The sequence below is a fragment of the Octopus bimaculoides genome, chromosome 3 (assembly GCF_046866305.1).
Source record: "Octopus bimaculoides isolate indiv1 chromosome 3, ASM4686630v1, whole genome shotgun sequence".
Classification (NCBI taxonomy): domain Eukaryota; kingdom Metazoa; phylum Mollusca; class Cephalopoda; order Octopoda; family Octopodidae; genus Octopus; species Octopus bimaculoides.
Genome location: NC_142930.1, coordinates 132814884 through 132832383, shown reverse-complemented (window position 1 = coordinate 132832383; position 17500 = coordinate 132814884). Strand labels below are relative to the sequence as shown.

Here is a 17500-nt window from a genome sequence, read left to right as displayed (position 1 = left end):
TGCAGTAGGACTGAACTTGTGACTCACGAGATGACTAAAGCCTTGTGAATAGAAATTGGAAGGAAAATAAGCTCCTCAGCCACACTGCTATGCCTGATCATACATATATATCTTTAAAACATATACTGTCAGATTATGGAATGAAAGATAAGTAATCATCCAATGCAAATTTTTTGTAGTATGGCATGAGTCAGTGGTGAATTAAGAACTTTCAAACAATTCAATTACTTTGATACTTGTGCTTTCCGACCAAGAACTTGGAATATTTTACCACCCATTTCTATCCCACACGAGGTTTTAAATATATATATTTCAGTACAGCAAATTCTTTGTAAATATTCCTTCTGTGTTGTTTGTATTAGCATGTTCTTAATAGTTGTCAATTGTCAAATTAACACCAATATGCAAATTAACTCACCATGTTTAAATTAAGATACATTCTTGTCATAGTTTTAAACTGTTCCTTCTTGATAAAACAGTGTCAAGGTGAAACCTACAACAATCAATTGTTGTTGGCACTCCATCGCTTACGACGTCGAGGGTTCCAGTTGATCCAATCAACAGAACAGCCTGCTCGTGAAATTAATGTGCAAGTGGCTGAGCACTCCACAGACACGTGTACTCTTAACGTAGTTCTCGGGGATATTCAGCGTGACAAGGCTGACCCTTTGAATTACAGGCACAACAAAAACAGGAAGTAAGAGTGAGAGAAAGTTGTGGTGGAAGAGTACAGCAGGGTTCGCCACCATCCCCTGCCGGAGCCTCGTGCACCTTTAGGTGTTTTCGCTCAATAAACACTCACAATGCCCGGTCTGGGAATCGAAACCGCGATCCTATGACCGCGAGTCCGATGCCCTAACCACTGGGCCATTGCGCCTCCTACAGCCACTAGACAAATCAAAATTGTCAGATGTTCCCGGCCAAAAGTGGGCGGTGGGGCAATCCTCACAATAAATTCAGCTGATAGCCGGATCTGTCCCACATGTGACAGCAGGTGTTTGACAAACTTACAGGTCAGCAATACTTGGGCACTGGACTAGGGCGTGCAGAATGGTTTCATCGTTCAGGGCACACCTCAAGCCGGCCTGCCTGATGGCACTTTCATACCTGTAAAGTTTATCCCAAACAGGTAGCCAGAGCCATGTGGCGCTTTAAATGTTTTCACTCAATAAACACTCACAACGCCCGGTCTGGGAATCGAAACCGCGATCCTATGACCACGAGTCCGCTGCCCTAACCACTGGGCCATTGCGCCTCCACACAACAATCAATACACCATATTGAATCTGAAGTTTCTAAATAATCACCTAATTTCACTGTATTTCCTGTGGGAAATGTATGTTCTTGTCTACATGATGCTGTTCTTTAGTCCCACATCAGCTGGATCTAGTAAAGCAGAAATACATATAACTAAAGTCATTCCAGCCATGACTATTCCATCTTTATTGTTAGACATGGTGTAATAGTGTCTCTAGAAGTTTATCATCATCATCATCATCATCATCATCATCATCATCACTTAACGTGTCTGTTTGCCATGTTGGCATGAGTTGGATGGTTTGGCAGCAGATGGCAAGCCAAAGGGCTGCAACCAGGCTTCAGTCATCTGTTTTTCGTATGGTTTCTATGACTGGATGCCCTTCCTAATGTCAATTACTTTACTGAGTGGACTGACTGGCTGTTTATTATGTGGTGCTGGTACAGGTGCTTTTTATGTGGCACAGGTACTTTTTATGTGGCACAGGTGCTTTTTATGTGGCACCAGGGTTGGCAAGGGGCTTGCAAGACGGGCGCCAAAGCTGAGAAAGAGAGAGGAACCAAGAGAAGTGGCTGTGTGCCAGACAAGAGGCTGGAATATGACAGTCAGGAATAGCTGTTTTATTACAGAGGAAATTCTTGGTTACCACATATGAACAAGGAAGCAGAGGGAAATGAGAGAGAGAGAAAAAGAAAGATACAGTCAGAGTGAGTGAGTGAAAGAGAGAGAGAGAGAGGTGGGGGTCTTATCCACTATCCAGTAATTCCTTCCAATTTCTATTCACAAGGCTTTAGTCATCCCGTGAGTTACAGAAAACATCTACCTGAAGTGTTCAGAAGTGGGATCAAGTCTGAGACCCAAAGGTTAACCACACAGCTATGCCTGCTTATATCCAACACAGACAATCATTGTTGTCAACTTTCAACTTTAATTTCTACTCATTTATAGTATTTTAAGCATAATTGTGAAATTTAAGGTTTAACCGTGTAACATGATGTGTTCCCCACATTGTGTATCTTATGGTTTTAATGTCTCTGAATATTATTTCATCTTCACATCTCTCCAAAAAAAATACATATTCATATTTGCTAATGAATTAAAGAGTTCAAGAAAATTAGAAAATTAGTAAAAGGAAAATTAGTAAAAAAGAAAATTAGTAAAAAACATTCTAATTAAAAGAGAAAAAGAAAGACTAAAGAAATTCATTGAGTCTGAAGAACATAAAGCAAAAACAATTTTTGATTGTCCTGGTACAACATTTAATACAACTTCAGACAATCGTTGTTGACTGAGTGTTAATTTGGAAAAATATTAAGGATGGTTCCAGACCAGATTAATTTTGAAATTAATAAGAATATTATATAAGCATAATTTTTACAGTCAAACCATTTGCCTAAACAGAAGATTGTATGTATAAGAGCCAGGCACAGGCATGGCTGTGTAGTAAGAAGCTTGCTTTCCAACCACATGGTTCCAGGTTCAGTTCCACTGTGTGGCACCTTGGGCAAGTGTCTTCTACTAAAGCTGACCAAAGTGTCTTCTACTAAAGCTGACCAAAGCCTTGTGAGTGGATTTGGTAGACGGAAACTGAAAGAAACCCGCTGTATGTGTGTGTGTGTGTGGGTGTCTTTGTGTCTGTCCTCCACCAATGCTTGACAACTGGTGTTGGTGTGTTTATGTCCCCATAACTTAACAGTTCAGCAAAAGAGATCAATAGAATAAGTACCAGGCTTTAAAAAAGTACTGGGGTTCACTCATTCGAGTATAAATTCTTCAGGTGGTGCCCCAGCATGGCCAGTCTGCTGGGGCCAGTTTTCATTCCCTCTAATATCTATTGTTTTTAATGCAGCATGTCCATAAGAGATGGTATATCAGGACAAATACCATAGTAACTGGCCTATCAACAGTGTATATACATTAAGTATGATACATAGCTTGCCAGCATGTATCATACTTAATGTACGATACAGGTGCCAGCATAGCTGTGGTAAGGCAGTTTGCTTTTCAACCACATGGCTTCAAGTTCAGATCCACTGCATGGTACCTTGGGCAAGTGTCTTCTGCTATAGCCTCAGGCTGACCAAAGTCTTGTGAGTGGATTTGGTAAGCGGAAACTGAAAGAAGCCCGTCATATGTGTGTGTGTTTGTCCCCCACCACTGCTCGGCAACTGGTGTTGGTGTGTTTACATTATCTTAGTGGTTCTGCAAAAGAAACTGATAAAATACGTAACAGGCTTTAAAAAAAAAAGTGCTGGAGTTGATTAATTCAACTGACAATTACTCGAAGTGGTGCCTCAGCATGGCTGCAGTCAAATGACTGAAACAAGTGAAAGAGGTCCCACAGAGGCAATGTGGCTGATGCTGGTGTTGCATAACTTGTACCCATGCTAGTGGCATGTTAAAAGCACCTTTCGAGAGCTGGGCCTCGTGGAGGCAATGACAAATGACAGACCTTTGGCAATATGCTGTGCTTGAGAAGAAGACCTATCAAGCCAAATAAAAACATGGTCATGGCAGATACAGGTGTCACGCAACTGGCACTTGTGCCAGTGGCTAATAATAGCACCCATTATACTTTCAGAGTGGTTGTTGTTAGGAAGGGCATCCAGCTGTAGAAACCATGCCAAATCAGACTGGAGTTTGGTGAAGCTCCTTAGCTTACAAGCCTTGGTCAAACTGTCCAACCTATGCCAGCATGGACAATGGATGTTAAATGATGATGATGATGTGCCTTGAGCGAGGTTATTGCCAGTGCCTCGAGTGAGGTCGTTGCCAGTGCCTCGAGTAAGGTCGTTGCCAGTGCCCCTGGACTGGCTCCTGTGCAGGTAGGACATAAAAAACACCATTTTGAGCATGGCCACTGCCAGTTCCGCATGACTGGCTCTCATGTCGGTGGCATGTAAAAGCACCCACTACACTCTCGGAGTGGTTGGCGTTAGGAAGGGCATCCAGCTGTAGAAGCTCTGCCAGATAAGATTGGAGCCTGGTGTCGCCATCCGGTTCACCAGTCCTCAGTCAAATCGTCCAACCCATGCTAGCATGGAAAGCGGATGTTAAATGATGATGATACTTATATATATATCTATATCTATCTATCTATCTATCTATATATATATATATGTATATATATATATATATATATATATATATATATTTCTTCCTCTTAGATTGTGACCAGTGAACTTTGTTGGCAGAAAACAAACTGTCTTAAATTAAAACTTGCCATCTGTTTGAAATTTAATCTTCCATATTAGTAGATAAATGTATGATTTAAGGCTTGTTGAAAGTTCTGTTGTTTTCAAAATAAACATTAAATGCAAAGAATCATGAACTTTGAGTGAAATTTAGTAAGTTTGTACAATGTTGTTGTTGGATATTTGATCAAGTTTCTTAAAAAAGATAAATGCTCTGTCAGAACACTACAGTCTGCATTTCCTTAAGGAGGAGATATCAAAGTAGAGAAGATTCTAGCAGAAAAAAATAGTCTCAAAGAGAAAGAGAGAGAGAGGGATGGAGAGAGAGAGAGAGAGAGAGAGAGAGAGAGAGAGAGAGAGAGAGCTAAATGTTTATAAATAGGAATATCATGTACGCCAGCTGTTTAGGATTTATTACTTAGCTGCATGTATGTGTATGTGTGTTTGTGTGTGTGTGAGAGAGGAGAGAAAAAAGGAAGAAAGAGAATGTATGTGTGTGGTGCACATGTGTGTATACATATAAGTAAGGATTTAGCAGAAGATAACCTACACTTACTGTTAAATACTTGAAAATGAAAAAAAAAAAAAAAAAAAAAGAAGGAAAAACACTTGTGCTGCAGGAAATTATTTCCTTCTTAATGAATAGATATCATGATATATAAAGATTTGATTATTTCTTAAAAGAAAAAAGATAAAAAACTGAGAACTTCATCAGGCGTTGTGTTCCATAATGCATCAAGGAACGCAGCTTATTAATAATCAAATATGGAATGAGCTTAAACAGTCCAACGATGTTAAAACACATGAGATTTCATAACATAAAACATAAACTAATTAATACAGTGGTTCTCAACCATTTTTAGTCTATAGACCCCCTCCAATTCCTGTTTTACTCTATTGGACCTGCATAGTCATTTATTGTATATAAAAACAAAATCTTGCTTAAATATTACTAGGAATTCTATAAAAAAATATTTTGTGTATTGTAGAAGTACAACCAATTTGTTGCAGATAAATTTTAACAACAAAGTCTAATATAGACTCCCAAGGGCCATACGGACCCTGGTTGCAGACCAATGATTTAATGGAACCTCTCATTGAATTATCAATTGGTTGGCTCAGTGGTTTCTTTAGCAATTTCTCCATTCAAACATAAGCCCCAAGTGCCACACCATTTCATACAATAATCGCAACTATGACTATTCATGGCTTTGATATGACTTGATAAGCTTTCTCCATACTGGTCAGTTTTTTCGCTTGGGTTTGCCATTTTTTTTTATCAATTCCTTTCCAAACCATGTTCCTTTTTGCAGTATCTTTAAATCTCAGTCAAGGCTTTCTCTGGTTTCTTTTCTCCTTACACAGTTGAGAGTAAAAGATTTGTCTGGGGAGTCTGCAACTGCCAATCCTGTGTATGTAGCCTAACGAACTTAAATTTCTATCAATGAGGATTTTCAACATAGGAGGTAGGTCAGCATGTCATAGGATCTCTTCATTCCTTATATTCTCAAACAGAGTGATATTTATGATTTGTCATAGCTGTCTTATGATATACGTATGTAACTTGTCTACTTGAGCTTTATAGAGTGTATAGGTTTCAGCTCCATACAACAGGTAAGAAAGCACTATAATCTGGTACACCTTACACTTAACATGCCTATTTTTCCACAGTATCTCCTGCAGCCTGTCAAATAAAGCATTAGCTCTGTTCATTCCGTATGTGATTTCCTGGTCCACACATACATTATCTGAGATGGTGCTGCCTAAGTATTTGAATGTTTTGCATAGGCCAGTCTTTCATATCCAATAATGATGTTTGCTTCTGTTAGAAGGGAATTTAGGTTCTCCATGGATTGGTAGGGGCATTTGGCTTTTCTGATGCGAATCTTTAAGTTGAACTGTTGTGCAACTCTGGCAAAGTTATCTCCCCGTTTCCACATATCTTCAGTGCTGTGAGCAACCAGTGCACTATCATCAGCGAACAGCTTCTCCCACACTAGGAACCTCGTAATGCATATCTTGGCATTGTACAAATCAACATTATGCTGAAACACTGTTGTGAGATAGAGGGAGAACAGTGCTGGAGCAAGTACACACCCTTAACTCCATTTGTGACCACAAACTCACTTGAGGTATTGCTATCTTGGACTACCCTTCGTGCAGGAACCTGTCCAGGTTGATGACCTTTCAAGGACATCCATCTTTCTTAAGAACCACCCAAAGTTCATCACCAGATACTGTGTTGAAAGCCTTTGTGATGTCTGTGAACATTGCATACATAGGCATGTTCTGCTCAATGCATTTTTATTGAATTCGGCAAAAGCAGAAGACCATGTCCAAAGTGCTTCTACCACAGCAGAAGCTACACTGTGTCTCAGGTAATAAATTGGGCAAATATATCGGTCTAATTCAAAACGAGCACTTTGTCAGTTACGACGACGAGGGTCCCAGCTGATACAATCAACGGAACAGCTTGCTTGTGAAATTAACATGCAAGTGGCTGAGCACTCCACAGACACATGTACCCTTAATGTAGTTCTCAGGGAGATTCAGCAGGTACTACTCATTTTTGCTAGCTGAGCGAACTGGAGCAATGTGAAATAAAGTGTCTTGCACAAGGACACAATGCGTCGCTGGGAATTGAACTCACAACCTTGCGATCATAAGCCAAATGCCCTAACCACTAAGCCATGCACCTTCACATGGGTCCAATATCTGTGTGATATTAATGATCTTTTTTCATTACGGTCCTTTTCCATTGATTTTAATATTTACTTGACTTTTCTTTTGCATGAAGGGTCAGAACACTTAAGTTTGTAATAACAGCTAATGCAGTGAATATTCTGAAGCTAATTAGACTTAATTAAGCAGTGAGCAAAAAAAAAAAAAAAACCAGAATTAGTCAATAACTAATATTGTTTTAATAATAATTTTGGGTGATGGCATGGCAGTACATTTGCTTTACAAACAAAACACATGGTTGCTGGTTTGATGCTACTGTATAGCACTTCAACCAAGTGTTTTCTAGCATATCTTCAGGTTGATCAATGTTCCATGAGTGGAATTTGATGAATGGAAACTATTCTGAAGCCCATCATATACACACACATATACATAGTCACGCAATCTGCATATGCTTAAGTGAAAAGCACCCAATATAACACTGAATTAATTTATAAGGCGGTGAGCTGGCAGCATTGTTAGCATACCAGGCAAAATGCTTACTGGCATTTTCTCAATCTTTATGTTCTGAGTTCAAATTACCCTGGAGGGCGACTTCACTTTTAGAGTTGATAAAATAGGTACCAGTTGAGTATTGAGGGTTGATATAAGCAACTTATCCCCTCCCCCGAAATCGCTGGCAGTGTTTGGAGTGATCACTAGCGATGGCGATGTTATGCCTCCATTCATCTTCCCACATGGTCTCAGACTCAACATGGTGGCCTACATCATGTGCTTGGAGGATGTAGTGCTGCCCTGGATCAAGAGGGTGGCTGCTGGAAGACCCTATGTCTGACAACAGGTTGAGCAAGAGACCAACAAAACTCCTTGTAATACCAAAGATGAACTGAAAGCAAGGATTATGGTAACATTCATCAACTTATATACAAGGAGACCGTCCAGAGGAGTTGCAGGAGATTCCAAAGTTGTTTGGAGGCCGTGGTTAAAGCCAATGGCGATTTTATTGAATAAATTCACTCTTTAATATTTCAAGATATTTTTATGTAATTTTGGTAGATGTATCTGTTAAAATGAGGTATCAGTGTTATTTTCATTTTTGCATAATTTAAATGACAGTTTATTCACTGCATTCTGTATATATATACACATACATCTCTCTCTCTCTAGTTGTAATAATAATATTAAATTACAACTTATGACTTGATGCCAGTCCAGACTCCATTTACATGGATATTTCAACAAGGATTTGGAGTATTTTGTTATAGTTGACTTGAGCCAAAAATTCTGGTATGGTCCACTTAACATCAGAAAATTCTGTTAAGTGGACCATACCAGAATAGAATTTTCTGATGACATACATACATATATATATATCTCCAAGAATGTAAAGAATGCTTCAATTCCTTACAATCTCAGATTTTTATTTGTATTTTTAGCAACATTAATTGTTAAACTGCGAGTTGTATGGTGATTGTCAGCTTATTGAAATTTCCCTTGATTTCAGTATGGGACAAAGCGTGTAATTTAAGAGGGTTAATAAACTCTTTTTATCACGTATTGTTCACCATTTGTCATTTATACTACTAGCTGTATACATACTTGAAGCTAACTAACTTCCACACGTAAAAACACCCACTACACTCTTGGAGTGGTTGGCGTTAGGAAGGCCATCCAGCTGTAAAAACTCTGCCAAATGAGATTGGAGCCTGGGGTAGTCACCTGGTCCACCAGTCCTCAGTCAAATCGTCCAACCCATGCCAGCATGGAAAGCGGACGTTAAACGATGATGATGATGATGATGATGATGACACACAAAACAAAGGGCAGTTGATTGGTAGAATAAATAAAGTATGTTTAATTGGGGCCTTTTATGCTCAATTCTTACTGAGGTTGATTTTGTCTTTCATTCTTGTAGAATCAATAAAATAAGGCAACAGTAAAATACTGGGGCTAATATTACTGACAGTACCTACCCTCATGGAATCAATACTGCTTACCAGTCATTGATGGATACTTCTGATCACTGAAGTCTATCATCTGTAGGAGTGTAAGGAAAAAAATACAAAACAACAACAATAAAAAGATTCAAGGTAGAAGATATTTTTAATTACACCAGAACTGTACAAAGTGACTACAAAAATAGAAGTTATTACTGTACACTGTACTGTGGGAATATTTGATAGAAGACTTCAACACTTGTTTCAGAGCTGGCATAACACCACCACTGCCGCCACCAACACCATCGCCATTATTTGCTTCTTTCCTATTCAATCTCAACGAGACAAGGATCCAGTATGTTGTTGTATATGTGGAGATATCCAACTGTATTCATGTAACATAGAATTGGAAGTATATATGTTTGATATTCCAAAATGATGTCAACCCATACAACAAAAGATTAACTCTTGATGTCAACCAGTCCGAGACTGCCTCAAACTCTTTAAATAGAAAAAAATCCACCGGTTTTAAAGTGTTCATATTTTAATTAAAACCTTCCATCATTGTTTTATGTAGAGACATTTTTGTTATGTTATAATATACAAGCTTAATTAATGAAAAAACAAAAAGTTACTAAACTAAATTTCTCCAAATAATTCATTGATTAAAAAAAAAATATTAATTAAAACAGGCAGTTATTTTGATAGAAAAATAATCAGAAAAGAGTTAAAATTTTACATATTTTGCTTTGTTCTTGATTATCTCAGAACTAGATAACAACAATACTGATGGAAGAGAACATCTAGCTTGGAGTCTGAATCACTTTTCTAAAACATTCGTTTTGAAATGATTTTGTATTATTTTCTTTAGTCTGTGTCATAATAAAATTGGTTGATATAACCATAGTGCGGACACCTCCATCATCAATGACACCCATGGTAGTTCTTCACCTTGATACTGTAAGTTTACAAAACACACGTATTATACACACACACACACATATATCTATATATACATGGGCAGTAGGTGAGAGCTAGATATGTTCTGTATAAAAAACACTTAGCAGAGCTCAAATGAATTTGAACTTAAACACTAAATTTTTCATCTAGTGTTAGGTTCTTAACATCAAGAGTGGCTATAAGAGAGATCCAAGATGCAGATAAACACAGTTAGGCTTGACACATATATACATACATACATATACATATATATATTATATATGCAGTGTTCATTTTGTCTTCAATACAGGAATAAGCAGCACTTATTCCTCACAGTAACTATTTACAGCTAAGTAGACAGGACTATTGCAGATTAAATGTGTTTAGTATGGATGAACACGATGCAGCATTGGTGAATGGATGTGATCTGACAACACTTCAAATGATAAACCGACACCCTGTTAACCTAGTCAGCTGCAAATTTAATTCTGTGATTAGAAGATTATGTAAGGAAGAAGTGCGAAAGATTTGCAAATAAAAAAACAAACAGAAAATAGCAGTAGGCACTTTTAATTTGTTAGTGATGACGGAATGAATTTATTTCGCATATAATGGAGGACAACCTGTTTGAGTACAGCCATGCATTGGCATTCATAGCCCTTGTTTAACTTGCTAGCAATGTCTTGCAAAGCATAAGCACCTTTCCCTTACAATGGTTGACACAGGTGGGAGATCTCCATATGACTCTTTCTTGGTGGGATGAATTCTCCAAGATATGTATAAGACTACAGGACCGAAAAGGATGGTGTTCACAGGTTAAAAATGTCTGAGCAAGCTCAACCAGATGATGATAGAGGGATGAATAATACATTCTTACAAATGGGTGTGTGTGTGTGTGTGCATAGTAAGAAGGTACATTTATTTATTCACTGAATCTGATATTTTGTATTATTTGGAATTAAAAAAAATTTTTTTTTAAAAAAGAGCTAATCTTTGACATATACATAATTTGCTGTGGAAATAGATAATCCCATGTTTAGAAAATATACAAGGTTGGTGATGGTGGTAAATGCTGGAAGAGGATGTCAATGTAGGGGACACAGGTTGATATTTATGGTTGTTCCCTTTTTGATAAGAACTAGGGAGTAAGAATGATTGATGAGAAAAGTTTTTTTTTTCTTTTCTGAGGAAAGAATTTAGTCTAGCTTTCTTTCCTGCTACTAACCCCTTGTAATTCACATTGAACATTCAAACACGCTAAATCCTCCCAGTTAGACTTTTCTTTAGTTTATGAAGGCTTGTACAGATTTTTCTTTTGCTAGTTTTAACCACTGTTAAATCGCCCTTATCACTTGATTAAAGGCTAAATTGGTGGAGTTGTTAAAGTGTTGGATAGAATGCTCAACAATATTTGTTTCAATTCTTTGTATGCTGAGTTCAAATCCCACCAAAGTTGACCTTGTCTTCCGTCCTTTTACGGTCGATAAAACAATTACCAGGATGGTGAATTACTAGCACTATTATTGGCACTCTGTCAGTTATGATGATGAGTGTTCCAGTTGATTTGATCAATGGAACAACCTGCTTGTGAAATTAACATTCAAGTGGCTGAGCACTCCCCAGACATGTGTGCCCTATATGTAGTTCTCAGGGAGATTCAGTGTGACACAGAATATGACAAGGCTGGCCCTTTGAATTACAGGTACAACTCATTTTTGCCAGCTAATTGCACTGGAACGACACAAGATAAAGTCTCTTGGTAAGGGACACAACACACTGCCAGCAACTGAACTCACAACCTTATGATCATGAGCCGAACGCTCTAACTACCTAGCCAAACTAAAACTATTAGAAGGTCATGTGAGATGCCTCATAGTGTCTTTGCATTCTGAGGCTAATATCAGTGAGGAAACTGGGGCCAAGCTGTAGTGACCTAAGTTGGTGGATAAACATTAGTAGAAAGGAGAGAAAACTTGCATGCCTAGGTAACTGCCAGTCTTCTTCAAAATATTCTTCACATATATGTCCAGACATATGGCCAATATTAACCAACAGGGGTCCTACATGTACTTGATAAGTTCTTATTTAATCAACCTAGGAAAGTTGATAAACTAGATTTGAACTCAGAATATAAAGTGCCATAACTAATACAGTATTTTATGCAATGTTGAAACAATTCTGCCATAGATAAGTTTTAGTATAACAATAGGCATTAATCATTTGAAACTGTCATAGTCATTTCATTATACATATAACAGTGGATCCTACTATCCTTAGATCTAATCTTAACACTTCTTACTGTGTCTTTGTTAGCATGACTTCTCGCATAGGTACTTCCTAAAAAAAAAACCATCCTAAAATTCCTTATGAGGCAATAAAATTGTCTTTTATGACTCAATCAGAAGAAGAAGGACAGTACTTGCGACATTCTTGAGAATAATTGAATTATAAGGAGACTAGACTATTGGCTAATAGACCTGGTGTCATATAATGCTTTATCAAATTCAGAACATACTACTCTATCTGGGTATGTGTGTATGTGTAAACCGCAGACAATAAAATATATCATTGTTAAAGTAAAAGTACAAATTGGTGTTACAAAAACTAATCTTTAAAACACAGTGACCTTTCAAATCTAAATTGATGAAAAACAGCACAAATCTGCTCCCATGTTGCAGAAGGTATTGTGGTTGAATAATCTCATGTCATCTCAAAATGGACAAATCTATGATGGAAGTGAGGGGAGGGGGAATTTTGAGGGTGATTTGGTTGTTATTTCTTAGAGGTCAATGTACGACAGAGAAGTTTCCATGCTAGCTTAAGGACATTGTAGTTGCTGTTATCTTTAGGTCGGCTTTGATCAAGCAAAACTATAACCAAAAACAGTCCAATAATGATCATCCAATCTTTTTTTTTTAGACACAATGTATCCAGACTACATTATCCAATGTATCTAAAAAATATGGTTTATTCCGAAGGAGATTTCCAGCAAGTTGAATGACTGTACAGAGACCTCCACATGGCTATATATGTGAGTGTTATACCTTTATGTTATGGTGATAGTAAATCACTAGATTTTGATTTTCCTTTCTTTCATTATCATCATTGATTTAATGCCCACTTTTCCAGGGTCAAATGAAATTTGTTTGGGCAAATTTTCTATGGCTGGATGACCTTCCTGTTGCTGACCATTGCCTGTTTTGAAGCAATGTAATATTCCCCCATGGATTTTCACAAAAGCCTGGAAACGAAGGACACAATGATGAGCAAACACACACACGCATACATACAATAGGTTTCTTTCAGTTTCCATCAACCAAATCCACTGATGAGGCTTTGATCAAGTCTGGGCCTATATTGCATAAAGTGCCATGCAGTGGGATGCAGTGAGACTGAACTCAAAACCACAAGGCTGGAAAGCAAACTTCTTAGTCAGACAGCCATGCCTATGACCTCTGAGAATAGATACCGGTAATTGACCTCCAGAATAGATACCAGTAATTTAGTGTCATTACTTGATTGTTCTAGGTTTCAAATAGATATTAGCTTTACATTTAATCAAATGTCTTTCATTATGGCCATGAGTCAACTAAAACATTGTGAATAAAAATGGTAGATGGAAACTATATGGACACTCATCAGAAGTATTGTCCTTGTTCTGGGTTGACATACTCAATCAGTCACTCAGTTTGATACCCATACCTGACTCTTGAGTAACTTTAATGGAGTTTACTCTGTTGTAAACATTTGGGCAGGTGTCTGGTTTTCTTCCCTTCCTCAAATCAGTTTTGAAGGTACTAAAAAAGCAAAAAAGAAAAGATTCTGTCTATGCCATTCTTCCTTTGACAAAAAGTATCTAAGGTGCAGGGATATTGGCTGAAAATCAAGAGTTCAATCTCTGCAATAAACACCTTTATCTGTGACATTATATCACCTGTGTTACCGGATTTTTCTTACCCTCCCCGAACAATAATTTTATAATTCATGCTGATGTCTATTTTAATATCAATGTACTTTATATTTTGAACAGATTAAAAAATATGTATATAAAGTAAAAGTCAGATTATTGGTCCTCTTAAATCAAGAAGGTTATTGGAATACTTCAACAGCTATTATTACAATGATACAATGCCTATCTTCTTTTTAAATAGGTTAAGCATTTTGTCCACTGAAGACCAAGAGGTAAATTATGAACACTACCAACCAAAGTTCTCACTTCTTCATTGCTTAGTAATTGGAGCAGGAAGAATACAATGCTTTACTCAAGGAATTGCCTCAGAGGGGGAATATAAATTGTGTTTTACCCAGACATATTACAACATAGGAAATGGAACGTAAAATTGATATCTTACTCATGACATATCATAAAACCACTGAAAGAGAAGTTTTGTGTCTTAACCCATTGCATGTTACATAAATCTGGTGTCATACCCATTGCATGTTACAACACCAGAAATGGGATACAAATTCACAATATTTCTATCTCCAAAGCTCAAACTTTGTAATGTAAATAGATATGTTTTAATTCTTTCATACTGAGATCAACCAGGGCTAGTATGGGTGTTACAACAACAACAACAACCAGGGTTAGTGATTAACTATAATATATGTAAGCTGAACTAAAAAAAATTCTCCTGGAAAAGATTACAGTCTATCACAAGAAATGTTTTCTGGAAATCTAGATATTTAATATTCAGTGTGGTAACCGGAGGTATGTACACATGAATAAAGTATCTTATCCCAGAAATACATTGAAATAGCTACAGTGGATCTGAACTCATGTTTGATGGGCCAGTAGTCTGTCTTACCCACTCAACTATTTTGCTTTTACTAGGTAAAGTCAAAACTTAATTTTGAACTTAAGACATATGAGTGATTCAATGAATTAATTTTACAACCAATAAATGGCTGTTACCACATTAAGTGTAGTGTTAGACGATAACATAGCTTATAGCTGAAATTATAAAATATAGTACAGTTAAAATTGATAGAATCACTATAGAATATAGTACTGGGAGATACAATAAGTGACGATAGCATAATATATATATCAAAAAGATAGTATAGGTATAAATGATACTGTAACTATTAGCAGGTAGTATGTCTAAAGAGGTTAGTATAGTTATGGAATTAGAACTAAATATATAACTTAATCAGTTTCAAACATACTGCTTACTTTAAATGTAAACATACAGTTGTAATTCACTTTAAACATGTTGTTATATAACTGGATTATTGTTTGTACAAATGATATATATTTTGGGTAGTAGGAATTAAAAACTAGGATATCATTGTGGGTTTGGCTGGTGGAAACCCTACAGACTTCCACATTTGATATTTCTAGTAATAGAAATAAAGTGAAACAAGCTTGGTACTGGACCAATTTATAATAATATTAAAATCAAAAAATAAAGAAAACAAAAAGTCATGGTATTTTGAAGATACTTAATGAGTCATAACGGTTTGTATGAATGTGATTGGTTAACAGCTTCAGAATAAGGGTACTAACTTTATCTTCCACAACATCATGGATGGTAAATGACATGGTATGACACAGAAGTTTGGGATACCAGTTGTTCAAAGATATCCACTCTTCCTATGTTGCTTTACAACTGTTTCACCGAATAAATATACTGTCTGGATTAAAAGAATACCATTTTCTGCCAAATATGTGTGTTCTTCAGAATAACTTTGCATTGGTGATGTTTTTTGAGTATTTTTTTTTAACACACAAATTATGTGGAACTGTTGAAACACATGATGGGAATTGTGACTTGTTTCCTGGTTTTCTGCTAGTCACTGGTCTAACTGGAGAGTAATTCACGATAATAAATACATACATGCATACATAAGCAAACTTACAGTTTAGATAATGAGTAATTTAACAAAGAATCTCTTGGTTTTCAGAGATACGTTAACTCAATCGAAAAACTTAATGTAGAATATATTTGAGACTCAAGAACAAGAGACAAAGAGAGTATAAGTTGAGGACTGCCTTCATGAGTGTACAGTTGCCCCCATGAGTATGTAAATGCTTCAATAAAGTGCAGTGATGATGGTGGTGGCAGTGGCTGCCTCTGTTTAGTAACTGCTTCAATGAGGAAAGGAAGTGGTGGTGATAGTGGCTGCCTCCAATGTAGTAACTAACTCAATGAGGAGTTGGAGCTTTGGTGGCTGCCTTAGAGTAGTGGTGAATGCCACTGAAGGAAAGCAACTGAAGCAGTCAAAGATGTTTTGTGTCAAAAAATGTAGAGATCTGAAGGTGACTGAAAGAAAATATCAGTGACTGGTCTCATTATCTTCTGGTTGGTTTACCATTTATAACTTGTTATCTCAAAGTCAATGTCACACTTCCCTGAAATTACAGAATTGGAAAAACAAATTAAGTTAATTGATTTAAAATTCATTAGAAATAGATTTTATTTTAAAACATAATGCTGAATCAAAATTGAGACATAACTTTTGAAATAAGAAACACGACAAACCTTTTTAATTACCTTTAGTTAAAAAATCCTTAGAGGCCTATTTATGTAGCAAACCCCAAATATGCCAATGGGTGTTCATTAGGCTGCTAGAAAAAGCAGCTAAATTTACCTTGAATCACAAGCAATTATCTTAAAAATGAAGGACTCAAAGATGGTACAATAACAGTAAAACACCTTTGATTATAGAGCTGTTCAAGCATTGCTGACCTAAGGCTGAACAACAACAAAGTTTAAACTCTGTAGGGTTTCTGTCCCTTATAAGTGACCCTGCATCTGCACATGTACATATGAGTTTGAGCAAGTTGTATTGTGGAAGACTTGCAGTTGTTCATGAATGGAGGTCTTTCTTCTCTACACCACTGATGTGTATCTGTTGTGTAGACCACCGCTGTCGAAGAAGTAGGATCTCCCAAGACATATAAATAGAGGTAGTCTGGCCATGGTGGGAGTGTTGAGTAGCAGTCGAGTAGCGGTTGAGTAGAGATCATCCGAAGGTGCTAGATAGCAGTAGCTTGAGACATAACAGTATCCAAGGGAAAAGGCTGTCAACTTGTACTGATACAACTTGTACTGATACAACTTAGCACCAGTCTTGTTGTTGCAGACACTGCTGTCAAAACACAAACAACAGGAAAAAACACTGCAAAGCATCTTGCCTGACCTTCTAATAGTTCTACTAATCCACCATAGCAGATTGGTATTCTTTTATTGACCCTAAAAGGGTGAAAGGCAATGGTGACCTCAGGAGATTCTACCAATTCTCCACCTTCCAAACCTTGGAAGTAAAAATATACACTAAATACTTAACTTCCTCAACTAAGCTGTTGCTGCCATCACCACCACTATCATCATCATCATTTAATGTCCATCTTCCATGCTGTCATGGTTTGGATGGTTTGATGGAATCCAATCATTTTTGACTGTGTCAAACTTTAGTGTCAGCTTTGGCATGGTTTCTATGGCTGGAAGATGCCCTTCCTAATATCAACCACCTTATAGAGTGCG

General features: G+C 37.1%; 1 protein-coding gene across 4 annotated transcripts in view; it reads right to left on the bottom strand.

Annotated features, from left to right (window-relative positions):
• Positions 1-9218: 9218 nt before the first annotated feature.
• The window catches only part of LOC106873908 (uncharacterized), a 344369-nt gene continuing 336087 nt past the window's right edge, over positions 9219-17500 (bottom strand). For all 4 annotated transcript variants that reach the window (XM_089349658.1, XM_089349655.1, XM_089349657.1 and 1 more), the window contains one exon: positions 9219-16365. In XM_089349658.1, coding sequence (XP_089205784.1) covers positions 16356-16365 — 10 coding nt within the window. In that variant the 3' untranslated portion in view covers positions 9219-16355. The remainder of the gene's footprint in view (positions 16366-17500) is intronic.